The 18,826-nt window shown below is 44.7% G+C and overlaps 1 protein-coding gene across 4 annotated transcripts in view; it reads left to right on the forward strand.

The window, feature by feature from the left end:
• ASIC4 (acid sensing ion channel subunit family member 4) overlaps positions 1–18,826 on the forward strand; it is a 299,154-nt gene that overhangs the window by 202,917 nt on the left and 77,411 nt on the right. The window contains exons 1-2 of one of the 4 annotated variants that reach the window (XM_087950424.1): positions 1,807–1,925; positions 2,938–3,264. The exons of 1 other annotated variant lie outside the window; for it this stretch is intronic. In XM_087950424.1, coding sequence (XP_087806550.1) covers positions 3,010–3,264 — 255 coding nt within the window. In that variant the 5' untranslated portion in view covers positions 1,807–1,925; positions 2,938–3,009. Of the gene's footprint in view, positions 1–1,806; positions 3,265–18,826 lie in introns of those variants that run through there. 2 more of the 4 variants (XM_087950425.1, XM_026665599.2) reach the window with 2 other exon arrangements.

Consider the following 18,826-nt stretch of genomic DNA (forward strand, 5'->3'; position numbering starts at 1 on the left):
AAAGAACAGGGGGAAAAGGGTGCACTTTCCCAGCCATCAATACATTGCCGCTCCTAGTGTCAGCCTGCTGTGTGTGCACAAGTAATATATAACTTAGATTAAAACTAAGATTCCTAGGTCAGTAGAAAGAAATTACAGCAACAAATAGAGTATGATAATCTGGAGTCAAGAACGGCTGACACCTAAGAGTGAGGCTTATGGTATTTGTGTCTCAAAAGACCTGGAAAGATGGCAGAGTTTTGAAAAAGATCTTGAAGTGATTTCAGCCACAACCGCTTGCTCTGCCACTACCATTATTTCAGTGTTGAACTTTTGCACTGTGCACTATGGCGAGGCAAAACAGGCGTGGTGCCTTCTGGCACTGAAATGGCCGGATCCCCTTTCCTTTTTTTTTTTTTTACTTCCGCACTCCTTAACGCTTATCGTCCTGATCCACTCCGCTTCGTTTGAGAAACTCCATGCCTTTCTCCTAATTTTCTGCCACTTCCACTTCCCCCCCTTTCCCGCTGGGACACAGCCACCTTGGCATTCCGCCCTGGGCATCGGTTAGCGCTTCCTGCCCAGAAGGGAGTTATCCTTCTATCTTCACCCGCATGGACGTGCATCCGTTCCTTGCAAGGCGGTTGCAGGGCTGGAAGACGTGCGAACGAGCTCCTCGGCCGTATCTGGAGTCGACATCGGGCCTTGCCGGCTAGGGAAGCTCGCGGCGGGCGGCAAAACCCACCGAGGGAGAAGGGATTTCGGACTGCGGTCTTGGGAGCGAGAGCGCGGCGGCGGCGGCACCAGCACATGTCCTACCCTAGCGCCGGTTTCTCAACATGGGCCGGCGAAAACCTCGCCGATCCCCCAAACGGAGGGTCGGTCGGTCGGAGTATCCCTCCCCAGAAGGGAGCACCCGTCCACGGCCTTTGCGCGCCGAAGCCTTCGGTAGCCAAGCCTGGAACCTCCGTGACGGAGCGCCCCCAAAACCGCGGCCTGGGAAGCGGCTGGCCAAGCGGAGCGCTCTGGGCTCGGTCTGGCCGGCGAAGAAGAGTCCAGTACCGACGATCGCTTTGCCCGGCTGGCCCGACTGCCTTCGTCGCCTTCCCAGAAGTTTGAGCCAACCGGGATAGCCCTGCCTGCGCCCTCCCGCTCGCCTCCGCACACCACCTGCTTGGCGTAGTCGGCGAGTCTGCATTTCCTGCCGGCGCCCACCGCCGCCTCGGCACTGACCGGCTCTCCCACCCCGCCCCACGGGCGTCCTCTAGTGCATCACGCGGGCCGGAGCGCTCCGAGAGCTCTGGTCCCGCGCCAACGGCAGCTGCCGGTGGGTTTCCCCAGCCTGGCTTCCCACTTGTCAGGCAGGCCGCCGGGGAGGGAGGAACTCCAAACCCCTTTCGGGAAAGCAATGAAAGTTGGCCAAGGGAGGAAAGGGAATCGAGCATGCAGGGAAGGAGGTTGCGCTGCAGCCTGGGTCTGGGCAGCGCCGCGGTCCCGGCTGCGCGGCATTCATTCATTGCCTCGGAAAGCGCTCGCCTCCTCCTCCTCCTCCTCGCCCGCCCGCTCGCTCGCGCGTGCCCTCATCCCCGGCAGCTGCGCTCCCTCCCGCCGATCAATAAGCCTTTCACTTTTTGCCTCTTGTTTGTTCCGTGGGGAGCGGGATCAATAGGAGGAGGGGGGGCGTCTCCTCCTCGCTTCCGCTTCTCCTTCTTCCGCCGCTCCTTCTCCAATTAAGACAGTTCTCGAGCCTGCGGGTGGGGTGGTGCGCGGGTGGGGGGGAGAGAGAGGGTGTCGTGTGTGCCGCCGCTTGTCCATTGGACCCGGCACCAGCCGACGACACGCGGGGAGCTCCCTCCTGCCCTTCTCCGTCCCTCTCAACTTTTCCTCTCTTCTTCTTCCTCGGCGTTTGGCTAAGGCGGCGTTTGGAAGGACCGCGGAGATGGAAGGTAGGAGGAATTAGCCGGGCAGCTGCTTTGGGCAACCTGAAGGGACTCCCCGGAGGAAGTGGGTGTCAGCCAGGGAGTCTGTCTGAGGAGCTCCCGCAGCCGGCAGCGGCAGCAGCAACAGCGGCGGCGGCGGCGGCAGCAGCAGCAGCCTCGATCTCTGGTTCTTTTGCTCCTTTCCTTGGCAGAGACTTTGCCAGCTTGCGAGTGATTCAAACAAGTGGCTCTAGCATCACTTTGGAGTGGTGGCTCTGGCAATCCAAGCTCTGGCTGCTCCCGTTTCTGCTCAGTATCTTTCAGTAGCCCTCTACACCCTGCTTTTAAGAAAAGAAAAGAAAAATTGAGGATGAAATAATGTTGACATGCCTTGAATTATTAAGTATCCCCTGGATTTTATTAGCACATGATGCCTAAATGCTGCCTGTATCTGGTGGGGTCTTAACCGGGCGCGCAGAGGAGCGGCACACACAGCGGCACAGGGAGCGGGCGGGCAGCTCTGACAGCTGGGCTTGTGCAGATAAGCAAACAGAAGCACCAGAAGATCACTAGTGAGACAAGAGGAAAGCTGCGTTCAGAAGCTTCGGAGAGAGACTGGGGCCCCGATTCCCCAGTCCTCCTCCTCCTCCTCCTCCTCCTCCCTGGTTGGGTTTACTAATTTAGGGGCGTCCTGCAGCAGCCAGGGGTTAGCGGCCGGTGCGGGGCACCTCAGGCTCCCACTGCCTCCCCTCACTGGGGAGGTAGCGTGCTGCCTGGTGCCTCGGCACAGATGCCGATTGAGATTGTCTGCAAAATCAAATTTGCAGAGGAGGATGAGAAGCAGGCGGCGAAAGAGGAAGGGGACACGGAGAGCTTGCTAGAGGAGCCTAGCCGGCCACACCGTCGTGACCTGGCCGCCTTTGCTGGCACCAGCACCCTGCACGGCCTGGCCCACATTTGCCGCTCAGGGCAATTGGGGGTCCGGCAGGTCCTCTGGGCCCTTGCATTTGTGGCCTCTTTGGCCTTTTTCTTGTATCAGGCAGCTCGGTCAGCACTCTTCTACTTGGAGCATCCGCATGTCACCACCCTGGATGAGGAGGCTGCCCAAAAGATGGTCTTCCCAGCCGTCACCATTTGTAACATCAACCGTTTCCGTCATTCGGCACTTACAGACGCCGATATCTTTCACCTGGCCAACATGACTGGATTGCCACCCAAGGACCGTGATGGACACAAGGCCTCTGACCTGCTCTACCCTGACCCAGACATGGCTGACATTGTCAACCGCACTGGGCATCAACTGGATGACATGCTGAAGAACTGCAGCTTTAATGGTGAGAATTGCTCTGCAGAAAACTTCACAGTGGTGAGTATCTATTCTGCCTTCCCCGTGTTCTTCTCCTGGGTTGTTGTTTTTTTTTTTTGGAATCAATGTCTTGTCAGTACCCAAGTATATGTCAAGGCTGTGGTTGCATCTTAAGCATCAGTCTGAAAAAGAAGAGTAGTTGTGGTACAAGTGCGACCTGAACACCTGGGAACTTGGGATACTGGATGAAATAGGAGGTTACGAAAGGATGACCTAGGCATAAGAAGGCTGGGCATTATAGGAACATCCTGAATAACTCTGTTTGAATAAATAGCCACTGAGAATGAGGAATGGGGCAGGAAGCAAGAGCTGATAATCCTGTAAGTTACAAGAGAAGACCATAAGGTCTCAGATATTTAAAGATATGAGGTGCACAGATGAGTACTGAATATGCTTAGGGATTCCTGCGTTTTTCCAGTGCTCTGCTCCTTAAGTGCTTTTCCCAGTGTCAAACAAACTGTACTCCCAGTTCATTGTAGCAGTGGCATTGTCCAGGCCAAGGTGGTATGGCAGTCACTCTGCCATCTTCTCTCTTGGCACGTTTCTGGCATGGTATTGACTGCATTATCTGAGAAGCTTCCTACTGGGTGGAATGAGCCAGCCCTGTGCTTGCTTGATACCGGGTCTGAAAAATCACAAATCCCCGCTGTGGTTTGGGGAAATAAATGTGCTGAGCGGGCGGAATACCTGATGGGACCCTTTTCAGACCATAATGACTCTGGAAATGAGCTGTTTCTCTCCTGCGGACACGGGAAACTGCTTCGCCTCCTGATCACCGTGTGCGTGTTGGGGGGGGGTGATGTTAAAAGGAGGAGTGTGCTGAGCAAGAAGAAATATAAATGGAGGGATGGGGAGAAAATGACCCATGCATATGCATAATAAGCACACACGCGAGGTGGGTCAAAGATCAGCTTTCAGACTCCTGCTTGCTGTTGTCATCTGGCCTCAAAAGTCTTTGCTTGTGAAAGTGCATGTCAGATTTGGCAGAGGAATACAAGGCAGGGGCCGCCTAACGATAGATGACAACTTTGGCCCAGAGTTATCAATGGTTGTTTAAAGTGTTTGGTTGCATGAGGCCCATATAAGCTGTGTCAGAACCCCTGGCTGGAGTGGGGGAAAGCACCAGCAATACGGAGTATGAAGTCTGCTCTGAAGATGCATCAGGCCACCGTCAAAACACTGAGGTGAAATTGCACAAACTGCATGTTAGTCAGATTAATCTCTGCCCACTCGGACCACCACCACCCCAGTTCCTCGGGCTTCGCATTTGCAGCTGGGTCTCCTGATTATTTACTTGAAATGGTTGTTATTCTTGAAATGCAACCACAGAGCCTGCCAATGTCTTCAGCAGTTGAGAGAGGAGGACCAAGAGGGTGTTTAACACGCCTCTCATTCTGTTTTCCTGGTCTAGATCTGCCCTTCAATTGTTGTTGGCCCCACAAAGGAAATTCTCAGGCGTGCATTTCCCCCTCTATGGGGCCAACAGTCGATCAGGAAGGGGTTTATTCTTTTTTTCTTTCCTTGATGCAATGAATTAAGTCTCCGTTCCTTTCCCAAGCACCGGTCCAAAGAAATTGGCAGTTCCTAAGGCTGCATTTCATTAAAACACCATCAATCAATGAAACAAACAACACTATTATTAGCAAACCTAGTCATGATTCTCCTTAAATAAGGTGTCCTTTGGCTCTGAGATTTAAATGTCTGATTCAGAACTAAGGTCTGCTCTGGTGCAGCAGAAGACTTATGCCATTCTGGCGGGGGGGCACTGCATGTTGTGGGAAGGTGCTGAGGGAAGGAAATGTCCCATCCATGGAATCCCTGTGCCAAAGACATGGCTGTTCATGAGTGGCTTTAGGAGGACAGGTATAGAGAATATGGGGGACAAAAGATTCCCTTTACTTTTTTGACCATTCTAGCTGTCATATTAATTTCTACTCTTGGTTGTTGTTGGGTTTGTTTGTTTTTTTGTGTTGTTTTTGGGGGGGGGGGGAGGCTATGAACAGAAAGGAACAGGTGTAAGGCATGGGGAAGATGAGTCTGTAGTACCTAGTAGCAAGTTACAGAAAGATCACTGAAAGGGTCCAGATTCCCTTTGGTAAAAGCGCAGCGGCTGTTTCTGCTACTTCTTGTGGCTGTGACCACTCTGCTGCTAAGCTGACTGCTGCGCCAGCCTTTGCGTCTCCTGATGAATCCCCTTTAAAGAACCTGTAAGTAAGAGCTGTGCTTGGCAAATGATCTCCCTCTATTTAGCGTCACAAATTCACATTCTTTATGGGATGGCAAATTAAAGAGCCGCTGGGAAGATTCCCCAGTGTAAGCATCTTGTGTGCAGTAAAGCCCAGCCTGTGCAGTAAATCTTAGCAGGCTTTGCCCACTTCTGAGCCACGCTGGCCGCCTGCTCTCTTAGATGCATGGGGAAATGAACGGCTACGGAAGAGAGACCTCACCACTTACCCTGCACCTCCTCTTTCTTGGTGATGTTGTGAATGCATCTGTGCGTGAACTCAGTGGCTTAGACTCCTCAAACAGTGCTAAGCAGGGTCCTTCCTTCTCCCCCCCCCACACACTCTCACAGGCACACACACACACACACACACACACACACACACCCCAACTGCTGTTTGGTCTGAGCCGGGAAAATCAATTGGTTCTTTGTATTCTACTGGATGGGAGATTCCCTGGAAGCCATGCATTAGCTGAGGGAAGTGTTCTGCTTTGGTCTCATCCTGTCCCATTCCCTGTGCAGCAGCAAGGATCACAGGCATCAGAAGACAAACATTTGGTTTAGCCATTAACCTCTTCAGGATCGGTTTGCAATACTTTCCAGCCAGCTGTTTTGGCTTGTTACGATGTGTATGGTTTTGTTTTTTTTTAATCTTGATTTCTTACCCTGGAAGCATCTGTGTTATGAGTGGATCTGAACTTCACTCGTTTACTTTACTCGTTTTCTTAAATAGATGCATCCCCCCACTCTCCCCCCCACTCAATGACCATCGTATTTACAGGACAAGCAGTCTGCTTCCCGTTGGGGCTAGACTGCCTTTTTTCCTTGATGGAATACTGGAGTACAAAGCGTCTCCCAGATACACAGGTGGAGAGGCTATCCAGGCAGCTCACAAGGAAGTGGTAAGGGGGGAAGTGCAAATGAAGTTTTATGGAGAGGTGCTGGAGGAAATAAGCTCAGCCACACCAAGTGTGCACACTCAAAAGAACAATTACGCAGCTGGCAACTGGTCTGCAGGGATTCCACTTCCACCACTTGGAGGGGAAACTAATGTATTTCTAAAAAAAAAAATTGGTGTCAATGTCAAAGGTTCTTTGGCAAGGGCAATTGTTTTCTTTTTAGATTATGTGCCGCTGGCCTTACCTCCTTCCCTGGAAGAGGTTGTGAGGTAGATCGCCACTTTCCCCGTCGCCTCCCATTTCTTTGACCTTGGCGTTTGAAGGCCATAAGAGGGGAGAAAGAACAGCATCTGAGATATGCGACATCTAGCCACAATAGGGGTGGGTGGAAGCGAGGAATATGCTGGAGCTATTTAATTCCGCAAGCCAGGTTTGCATGGTGGGTTGGATGAGAACATGAATTGAAAAGCAAAGAGGGCTGCAGTTCTGACAGAGGAAAGCCACCCGTTAAAGGCTGGCGCTGTCCAGAATTTCAAAAGAAGGTGGTGGTGATGCAGTAGGTCCCTTCGCTTGGGTTTCCTTAAGCAACGCCTTGACTGGGGCTTGAAGACTGAAGAGGTGGATCGGTCAGAGAGGGTGTAGCCAGATACTGATACTGAAGTATCTCATGTGAAAACAGCAAGAGTCACTGCTGGTGCATTTTAGGCTTGAAGCACCCCCCTCCCCAAAAAACAACAACAACCCAACCACAGCAGCAACACCCAGACACACATACATTTCTGTTTCTCTCCCTGCCCTTCCCTCCCCCCAGCTGCTGTTGTTCAGCCTGGCTTTGCTGCCTCATTCCCCAGCTGTATAATCAGCGGCACCCCATCTTGATGCTGGGGCTGGCAATGACCTTTCTTCCACAATTGTACTTAATAAATGTCACATTTTCCAGCCTATTTTTACTCTGGGTAAATGAGTTTCCTGTTCTGCCTCCCCCTCCATCTGCTGTCTCCTGCTTGCCCATTTGTGCAGCTCCTTGGCCACCACTATTTGAAGGCAGCACCGCAATCCATTTCCCTAACATTACAGCCTGCATAACGGAAGGAAAAGTGGGGGGAAAAGGAGCCCATGGGCAGTCCAGCCGGTGATGGATAGTTAGGAGGAATAAGCAGATTGATTCCTTCAAGCCGGAGAAGGACACCGGTTGCCTAGAGGAAATCACCCTCAAAGAATCTGACATCGGGCATACCAGGAGACTTCAGTTCCATGTGGCCCGTGGCCTGGGTTTTTCTAGCAAAGCGGTTTCAGAGGAACCTGTTGCTCTCCTGTCGTATTTGGGGGGCAAAGGAAATGGAAATGGGAACAGTCTGCTGTACGTCAACCCGTCTCTTGGCATTAATCCTTTGTCCTCTTCACCCTTCTGCAGTCTCTCTCGTTTAATATAACCACAGATTTTTTGTCCAGTGCTTTGATTGTTTCAAGAGTTTAAATTTTGCATTGCCTTTTCTCCTCTGCCTAGATTTGTGGAAGGAAATATTTTGTTAACCTGCACCAGCAAAAACTGATATCGATGTCAGTTACCCTCCACGAAGGTCTGCTTTTCCATTTCATATTTATTTTTCCTGGGAATTCAGGGCAACAGATACGTTTTTCTCTCCCCTTCATCCCAGTTTACCCACATAATTATACACTGAGGTAGGTTAGTCCTGTAAAAATTTAATTATTTTACTTTTAAAAAATTATATATCACTTCTTTTTAAAAATCTAGAGGTCCAAAGCATCTGATTAATCCAAGCTTATGTCTCAATCCTGAGTTCATAGAGACATATTCCAGAAGATGAGTGCTGCAAAAGATGATAGCAAAAATGGCAAGGTACTGCATGTCACTTTATAGGAGTACTATATTTTATATACATTTTATTCAATATAATAACATATTTTATTGCAGCATCAAGTCTACTTCATCAGATGTACAGCATGAATCTGTCCATTCTTTGAAGGCTTCTTAAACATAAAAAAAACATTTTAAGTCACAATAAATTGTTATCTTACCTTAGATACTGTTTTTCTCCATCCTAAAACAATTAAATGAGTTCTAATTGCAATTAAGATCTACAGTTTATTCATTGATTAATGTGATTGCATGGCTATACTGCTAACACATTCCAACATATTCAGTGTTCTGTGTTTAAAGTAAAATGTCAGAAACCTGTTTTGTTTCTTACTCCTCCTAGCCTTTAAACAACAATGTTCTGAACACTCCTAGATTCTTGTGCTGTGCAACTCTTTTGTGTACCTGCATTTATTCACCCTTGCTGGTTATTCAATCCTGATCATCCCCCTTCTCAAAGACTTTACTTGGTTCTTGGATTGGAATTCAATCACAGAGTGATAGAAATTAATACAATCTTCTCTGTATTCCAATTATTCCACAATAGCTCTATTCAATGGCTTGTTTGGCTGTACAATCAGCAAGTGGCGATCCCAAACAAGTGAGCTTTTTCTTTTGGCAGAGAAGGCAAGGACACATATATATGGCTTGCACTTTCTTTCTGTTTCCTCCCTTCCCTGCAATTCTTGCCTTGTTCTTGTTTGGCTCCACAGTCAATCGCTTCTGACAGTTGTTGGGTCTTGCCGGATCAGACTAATTCATTAGCCTCACACGTGCCATTATTTTGCAGGGGGGGGAAAGGTGAAAAGGCCACCATCCTTATATCTAGAGGCTGCACCTTATCTGCCCCTAAGCCACCACTCAGTTATTTAGGAATTTGGGAGAAGGAGAAAGAGAGAGTGAAAGGCATCGGAGCAAAGCTGTAACCGCAGAAAAGCGCCTAGCCTTGGCTCTGCAGTGAGAGAAGGCTGTGCTCCATCCATCAGAGCTGCCCGCAGGCTGGAAAATGCTAATAAGCAACCAACAAAGAGAGGGGATCTGTGTCCAAAGCATCTGAATAAGTAACCAGTCCCAGGAGCTGATGGAAGCCTCTAGGCCTCTGCACCCCCCTTGCTCAGCTCAACTAATCAATTTTGCTTCTCCGCAAAGGTCCTTTCTGGGTAGGGAATGCTCAGCTCCTGATTCTGATAACCAGGAAAGCCCTATACAGCCTAGAGCTTCCCCAGACTTCCTAATGTGCAGAAAACAGTTTTTACAAGGAAGGTATCCCATCCCAGTCATTGGAGAGTTGCCTTGATTTACCTGTTATTTCATGCATCTCTGGCAGAAATTGTATTCTAGTAGGCTGTTGATAGATGCGTTGTGAGGTCTTGATGTGGACTCTGCTGAAGGAAGCTGTGGCAGATGTCCCAGCCACAGTATTTTAAAACTCTGCCATATCTTCAGTGTACTCTATTCCTATTCATGGCTCTAAAGGTTAATCCCTCCAGAAGGAAGAACTAAAGTGCTTTGTCTGAACCACACGAGGCTGAAGATCAAGTATCCTATTTTGAGTTTTCTTCATTGACTTTCTAATTAGGTGTAGGCCTTTCCCGCTTCTGCATACCATAAGGCAGGGGTCCCCAAACTTGGCAACTTTAAGACTTGTGGACTTCAACTCGCAGAATTCCTCAGCCAGCTATGCTATGCTAGAGAATTCTGGGAGTTGAAGTCCACAAGTCTTAAAGTTGCCAAGTTTGGGGACCCCCGTCATAAGGCAAGGGGCAACCTAATTGCAAAGACGTTTGCTGCTATTGAGAGCCTGCACTTCTCTCAGAATAACCAGGAAAGTGAGTGCCATAGACAACAGTAGAGTCTGGGTTTCACAACATCCTTGAGGCTTTCCTGGATTTTTTTTGGAGATACAACCCATGTCCAGTTTAGGATTAGCAAAAATGGAAGTGATGAAGGCTCTCAAGAGACGTCCCTTCCGGCTGCATGGAACTGACTGGGCTCTCCCTTTCTTTCCCCCACCTCTGCGGAGTAAAAAGCTGGCATAGTCCGCATCTTCTGACAGATATGAATTGTTCCCCAGGAGCAGTTAATTAACTGGGGCAACCAGCCTTGGGAGACCAAAAGCCTCATTAACTTCCAAGGAGAGGGGGGGAAATGGTTGGCTGGAAACGTTGGGGCATTTTTCTTTCAGGACATATGTAAGCTGGGTTAGAATATGCCCTGCTGGGCAAGGATCCAAGTCTTTGTCCATGACAGCAGAATAGAAGAGGCCGTTGCCTTTGCCTCTCCATTCTGTTTTCCTTACTCGCAACCACACATGGAGGAGAAATCTCAGGCATAAAACAAGAGATTCCCGATCTTGGGATCGATTCCCTGAGGATTCCAAGAAAAGGCCCACAGAAGAAATCCTGGATTGGCTATGAGTTTTGGCTTATGAATTTTTGGTGTCTTTGAGTCAGTGTTGATTCCCGGCAATTACTAGACTAGTCCCAGAAGTTTTTCTTGACAACATTTCTGGAAGTGATTTGCCATTGAGTGACTGTTGCAACTCATCCAGCCAGCTGGCTTTGTGAAACTCACAGCTTCATGGTTTTTATCCTGGTAACTTAACCACTACTCCAAACAGGGTCTTAAGAAAGGAATTGGCAAAGAGTGATTCCTTACTTGAGAATGCTAGCCCAGCCCAGCCCAGCCCAGAAAGAAGCACAGACGAGAGCAGAGATGCCAGCAGGCATAGTACCATGTCTATGATTGAGATCAGATTGCTGCCATACATAAAAAAGCTATCTTCCTAATTATATTTAATGAATTGACTTTAAAAGCTCTTATGCTGTTATCTGGGTTAATTTAATATTATACACTTAATAAGCCTGTCTGTCATACTGTCAGGGCGTATATGAATACTAGGCCCAAGGAGCATCCTCTATGCTACTCTTTCTGCCCCCTCTTTGAGGGAATTAGCCCTATGCAGCTGTATTTACCTGCCCATCCATTGGGGACAAGAAGCAACCTGGAGCTCTAGCCTGGAGCGGATGTCTCTGCCTTTCCCGTAATTGCCAGAGCTTAAATTGTGCTGTCGTGGGACTACCTACAACTGAAAAAGAACCAGTCAGGTGACAGGAAAACTGGTAAGCTTAGGTTGTCACTGAAAAGGTCCCCAGTTTGATTCTCCTTTAAACTCCTCAGGGAAATTTCTCTGAGGAAAAGTATACTTTGCGACTTTCTGCAAGTGGAATAAAACTACTCTGAAATGTTTGGAGGTCTGTTGAATTCGTCACTATTTTAGCTCTGGGGACCTCCTATTTCACCTTCAGATAAAATCTGTTTTCTTAACAGAATGGCATCAGACTCCTTGCTCTGGTTCCCCTGGGAATCATACTTGGTTTAGGACACGGCTTTCCCAATATTGATGAACTATTCTCAGATCCTGAGAATAGGATCCTGCAAGGTACTGTAAGTTACTTATCCCCGCCCCAAGCCCAGAAAGTAGAAAAAAATTAAAAGTGCACAATATTTACTCTCTGTCAACTTACTGTTTTATTTTTACAAGGTGAAAATCCAAGAAGTCCAGATAATGTCTGCATAGGTCCTCTTCTATTCACAAGAAGTGTTCTTTTGGCCCCAACATGGCTTTTGAAAGTCTGTGGAAATAGACCAGGTTGCTCCCTATGTCACTTTCTAGCTTGGCAGTTAGGTAGTTTGTTCACTCGTTTCTAACCCTGTCTCTTTCCAGTTACCAAGGGAGGGCATAGAGGGCCATTTCTCTTGGCAGCTGACTGCCTTCTGGGGTCAAGGCCACAGGCTTCAGGTTATAGAGACACTGTCATTGTATCTTCTGTTGGGTCACTTTAGTACATGTCAAATGCCAGAAAAGCTTCTTAGGATGGACAACTAATGCTGTTTCTCTCTTAAAAGAACAATAAAAAGACCATTGCTGAGAACAGTAACTACTTGGTCAAAGATTTGGTGCATCTCTTGTCAGTGTAGGGAAACAGTGATGGAAAGCCATTTCCAGATAAATTGGAAAATGATATCCCTTCACAATACTTCAGAAATTGAAAAAAAGAAAGAAAGAAAATACACAGCCAGTGAAGCTAGAGGGCAGTTATTGCCCATTAAAGATCTACCCTTTTTTTTAACTTCCATCTCCTTCTTTTGCAGCTTGCCATGTCACAATGGCAGGTGCTCAGAGCGTGTCCCAGGGGACTGGCAATGGCTCTGTCATATGTGGGATGAGTAATTTTGGGAACTGAATGAATGCCATGAAAGATGGTGTGCATTTATTTAAGCCCAACCAGGACTTGAAGGGATTAGACAGACAGAAATGTATTTTCCTCCCAGTCATGTATTTTTGCATAGGGTAAGGTAGAGTGGAGCAATGTTTTCATCTGAACTAGATCAGATGTAATGCTAACCTGTGATTAGGGGATATGAACAAGGTTTAAAAGGTTTGGGGCTTATATAGACCTGTCTGTTCCTCTTTTCCTCTTTTCCTTCTTTAATGGTTAGCAGCATATTTTAATATGCCCTTTCAGATTTGAAACCACCATTTGCCTTGGTCCTACAAAGACTGAAAAATCACACTTTGATTTAGTGGATGAACGGAGGAAAGAATAATTGAACCCCTTTGCAACTCATTTCTTATGTAACATCAAACAATGGTTTGAATCACTGCCAGATAGAGACATTCTTGCACATTTCACCTTATCCATTTTTATCCATTTTGCTGAAAGACAATTTGCTTAATTTCTTTTCAAAAAAGAAAATAATTTTAGAGAAATTCCCATGGACTTGTGTGGTATTTTTGCAGTTACTTAATTGTGAGGTGACCAAGGAATGTGTGTGACCGTTCATTCTACAAATCTCTCCTATACCTTGTGTTTCCCCCATTTCAGCTAAATCCCAAGGGAACACAGTAGACAGAATTCCTCCACTGGGTTTTTGTTTTTTTTAGCAATAATACTGTCACTGCTAAGAGGGAGTATTGCCCTTGAGAAATTTATAGGAGTTTTGAGAAACAAGAAACATTTTGAAAGGACAGTGATTTCCAGCTGTAATTTGAACCAATTAATAGCTTTAGATTAGTCATAATGAAACACTAGCCATAAGTTAAGCCTGCTGTGTTTCTCTGCAATTTGGATAATTATTTATTATATTTTATAATTCTGTGACATTATTCCACAATGCTGTTGGAATGTGTAAAATAGAGGTTGACAACCTCAGTCTAATTTCAAAGCAAGTGACCAGACCTCTGGCAGAATTAATCTGTTCTGTTTCAACGAGCTGGTATGACTCGGAGGCAGGTAGAAAAAGAAACATGGTTAGAAAAAGAAACAACAAGAAGAGGAAATTGCTATCCACTCTGGACCTATCCTCCATTGCTTTGAGTCAGTCCTAGCCAATGGACAACCACTGCATCCAAGAGAAGATGAGCTTGGCAAAAAAAGTCTACATCCCTGGTTTAAAGAGGGAGCATCAAATAAATAAGTCAAGCACGTGTGGAATCTAAACCTCGTAGTGGTCTTATTATAAGAAGTGATGATCATATGAGTCAAGTCCCCATAGTTTGTTTCCCTTAAGTGCTGAGTGATTAATAGCATTGTAAGGTAAAACAAATTATTCTCACTGTGGTGCTATACTATAAAAACATTGGTGGGATATACACATTCCACCATGATTCTGGGAAATAAGCTTGCAAAAACTGGGTAATGTTGGCTTTAAAATACTGTATGTCTTGTGTGAAGTCTTAGGGGAGAACTGTTAATGTTCATGGTCTTGTAAGTGGGGAAGGATTCATGACCTTTGTGTAATTTCCTCATTAACCCAAGACTAATTAACTAAAGTTTGGTTTGCTGTGCAAGATTGGTGCAGATTACTTTACTCTACCTCCTCCACCCTACCCTACTCTAATATACTATACATAGTCCTTGGCTTACCATAGTTATTTAGTGACCATTCAAAGTTACAATGACACTGAAAAAAGCGACTTTCAACCATTTTTCATACTTCTGACCATTGCAGCATTCCCATGGTTGTGTGATCAAAATTCTGGTGCTTGGCAGCTGATTCATATTTATGATGATTGCATTGTCCTGAGATCGTGTGATCTTCTTTGGTAACCTAACAAGCAAAGTCAATGGGGAAGCCAGATTCACTTAACCAACCATGTTACTAACTTAAACCACAGGGATTCAGTTCACTGTGGCAAGAAAGGTCATAAAATGGAGCAAAACTCACTTAACAAATGTCTCACTCAGCAACAGAAATTTTGGGATCAATTGTGGTCGTAAGTCGAGGACTACCTGTATACTAATACTATACTTTTTTTTTTTTGCACTTGCATTTCTTTTGCATTTACCTCCTTCCTAGGACTGACTGGTCCAAGGCTCCCCAGCTGACTTTGTGCCTAAGGCAGGAGACCTATGGTCTCCTGATTTCTAGCCCAGTGCCTTAACCACTATACCAAACTGGTTCTCAAATAACACATTGAAGCATCCCAGATAAGATACCTGGAATCTATTGGAAGTAGGCAATAGGCACACACTATTGGTGACTAGAAAATGGGATGAAAATCAGTTGCCCAAAATGCCAGTTACCAATAAGCAACTCCATAGTGGGAGAGTTATTTTTTTATCTTCTCTCTGGCCAAGGGAACTTGTGCAAGTAATTCAAATAATAAAAGTACAAGTTAATCACCCTTTAAATATTAGCTTTTGGTGATTTTTTTAATTATTTTGATTTGTATGTATGTATGTATGTATGTATATAGGTATGTATCACCCTTCTTTTCATGAATATACTTCTTTTGAAGAAAATTGTATGATGGTCATAAAATGCACAGAACTATGGCTGAATCTCACAGAAGCAGAAAGAAGGCAGAAGAAATTGGGAACAGGAAAGTATCCCTAAGCCCTAACCTGGTTCAGAAGAGAATGAATAGAGTGTATGTCATCGGGGGTGAATGGGAGGGAAATGCATTGAGAAACGTTTTCTGAGAGTGTATCTGTATCACATGGAATTGGTGCCAAATATTCCCAGCTGCAACCGTGGGCTGAATTTTTGGACCTGGGGCTTCCGTTCTTTCAGGATGGAATTTGGTGCAAGGTATCACAACTGGTAAATGCATAGGAGGCAAGCATGTCTCTGAATTGGGGGGGGGTCCCCCAAATCTTGGAGTGGGTGGCAGTGTATCTCCCGTTAAGCACTCCACACAGTATTGTATGCAGAACAGAAGGTTTACAGAGCTGCACTAAATGACGCAAATGATTTGAGGGCCGTAAAGAGGGACGGTTTTATGTCACACGACTCTATAAAGCACGGCTGTTCTGCCATTGATGAGATATTGGGCTTTATTTATAGAAGGCCATGATTGTGCTAGAGGCCTGCGTACTCTGAACACCAGCCAGAGCCTGGGGATAAGAGGGTAATTCATTTCCATGCAGCTGCTGTCTTCATTTTCACACATTAAAGGGGAAAAATTATCAAGTTTGCAGGCAGTCAGGTGGAAAAAACAATAATTGTTTAAAATTGTGCTCCCTCCCCCATTCTGAAACACAAATTGCTGGAGTCTTCCAACATACGTGCAACGTGCGGCACCAAGATAACAAAAGGCCAAAAAGTCATGCCACAACCTAACTAGCTAGTCTATATTCTTCTCTCTTCTTCCCTCTTTTTTTTTTCTTCATTCGGGTTGTGTAGAGTTTTGGTGCTCTGGCAACCCAAGGTTAAGACATGTGCAAAGGAAGGGGTTCTTGAATGCACATTGTGCAGAATCAGGGAATCTCATTTACAAGCCACAGAATCATGTCATATTATCCAATATTAGGGAAATAAAGATTGAGTAGCATACATGTCACCCATGATCCTTCAAACCCTGTTCAAGAAAACCACTTTGAGGATCGGACTAATGCTTTCTGTGCCTCATGGCCTTTAGACAGAAGGGGAAGCTTTATTTGCTGCACATATGGACAAAGAGTGTACCAGGAAAAGCATTACTGTCAACAGTGACTTTCCCCCAATTCTCCTTTTGATGATCCATATGGGATCCATGCCTGTGATGTTTTCTTTGGGAAACATAATTATGTATAAATATTAAAAACTAACATCTCTCATCTCAAGGAACAGAACAGTTTGTATAAACATAATTAAATTATCGGCCTCACTTATATCTTACATGTTCTCTAATTTTCTGCTCGTCTATCAGGAATTTTTTAGTATCATTTAAATGTTTCACTTATTCACCGTGATGTTATCCTTTTACATATGAGGTAACATGAACTGTACCTATAAAATACATAGACTTTATATCTATGATAATAAATATTGATATCCTGCTTTTCAATAATGGTATACTCAGCATTCCTAGGCACTGATCATCAACTCACGAATCACCCGTGTGATCGCATTGCACCCCTTCAAATAATTCCATTATGGAACTATCCTCTGTCTACATGTATTTGCTTATTGTTTGGTATCCACTTTTCCTTTAAGGAATTCAGAATGTCATAGGGTGCTCACTTCACAAAATGTCAATATTTAATCAATGGTCAGTTGTCTGATACTCCCATTTTCCCCTTCAGTGCAAAAGAGGTTTGGATTTAAACTTGTAACATTAACTAGACTTAATTTAATCGCAAAGGAAACAGAATTTTCTGAGCTTGTTTCTATCTCTGCATTCATTGACCCATCTCCTCTGTTAGTTGAAATGCTGCACAGATGCTACTTCCAAGACAACTGGATGGGATAAGAGGGGAGTTACCTATCTCAGTTAGTTAGTAGTAGATTTATTTTTATTCAGGCCATGGTCCCATCTGCCAACCTAGAAGTGGTTGCCTCACATATAAAAGGATTCTGAGGAATCTTTGCACTGCTTCTGTCATCAACCAAAATGAGAACATTTTTTAAAAAATGTATTACCCAACTTCTAGGGGTAACTTGCATCAGTTTTACCTCAGATACAGGTTTCTTTAAAAAAAAAAAACATGAGAAATGAGTTTTTAGGATTGTTTATTGAAGAGCGAAACAATTTTTAAAATTTAATGAATGAAAATATCCTGTTTTTCTATTTCAATTAAGACTCCAGCTCTTTGTAAAAAAAAAAAAAAAAGAACTCTTTTTGTGTTATAAAAACATATAACAACCAATCCAAAATAGGGAGATTAGATCTTACTGCTTAACTTTCATTGGGAAATGTGAAGATTTTTAGGTGAAATCTTTTGGGGCTATGATGAAAAAGTAAGGAGAGCTGTGGTTCCTATCACCTTGACAATTATACGCAATGAGGAGAAGGGTAGGATGGCTTCATGTGGAAGAGGGCATTGCAAGAGAGAATTATTCTGACCTTCACACAATTCTCACTGACCCAGATACCACATTATCCTTTGAGTTCTCTGAGAGAGTTTGACAATAGAAGATGGAAGGAGAGATGTAAACCTGATCCCAGAATGTTAATGACAAAAACAAAAGGACCTAAAATTGTCAGTTGTCATATTTTGTACTTTAATCCTCCTTCTTCCTCCCTCCCCGCCCCACCTCAAGTGACCCTAAAATAATTGTGGGTCTAAAACCCCAAATGGTGTGGCTATTTCATGTTGTTATTTTGATTCATGTTTAGTTTTTCTAAGATTGTCTACTTTGTTTTCATTGTTGCTCTGTTTGTATGCCATTTACAGATACATTATATGAGATGGGCAGGCATATAAATTTGCTAGATAAATTAAATAAATAAATAAAATGAATGAGTTGATTATCTGGAAAAGCCAGTTTCCTGACATGAACAAATTCTATTCTGAATGTGATCAAACTACCATTGTTCCTTGTCTAAAAAGCATCCTAGAATGAGGTAGATTCTGAATTATTCTGAAATGTAATTGTTGGTACTAAAATTCAGAACCTGGACAAATTCTGAAGCCCCATAAGAGACAGACTTTGGCTTCATGGGAGATTGGGACATTTTTGTGATATCACCTACTGGCCTATGACAGTTGAGTTATTTCTATTGTTGTCAGTTGTCTGATACATTCTGGCTTCAACTTTTCCTTTCTCATTGTTCTAGAAAATCAAAGTCTTGTTAAAAAATTTCCAGTTCAAGGTAGTGCCTTCCTTTACCTTCACTACTTTGTTTTTTTCCTCTTTAATTATCCTATAGCAGTTTTATCCTGTCTTTGTCTCTTACATAAATTGATATTCTAATACTATTGCTGAATTCTTATTGTTACTAAATTTATATCCTGCTTTTCTGCTTATATAGGCATTCAAGGCAGTTCTCAAATAAAAAAAATTACAAAATATTAAACACAACAATAAAGGCTATACAATTCCAATCAAAATTAAAATCAAGTCAATTAAAATCAGTGTAGCAGCTAAACACTTGGCAGAAGAGATTAGTTTTTGCCATTTTGCTAAACACAGGGACAGTCAGGGCCAAATGTACTTTCTTGGGAAAGCATTGCATTGCCTTGAGCCACAAAGGAAAAAAAAAGTCATCTTGTGGACCAAAAGGCTAAAATAGTTTGGTGAAGAGGTTTCTTCAGAAAAGCCTCTCCTGATAAAATGATACATCCCCGT

Source organism: Notechis scutatus, chromosome 1, assembly GCF_049901735.1.
Source record: "Notechis scutatus isolate UNSWTSFEM ecotype Mainland chromosome 1, rNotScu1.2, whole genome shotgun sequence".
Lineage (NCBI taxonomy): Eukaryota > Metazoa > Chordata > Lepidosauria > Squamata > Elapidae > Notechis > Notechis scutatus.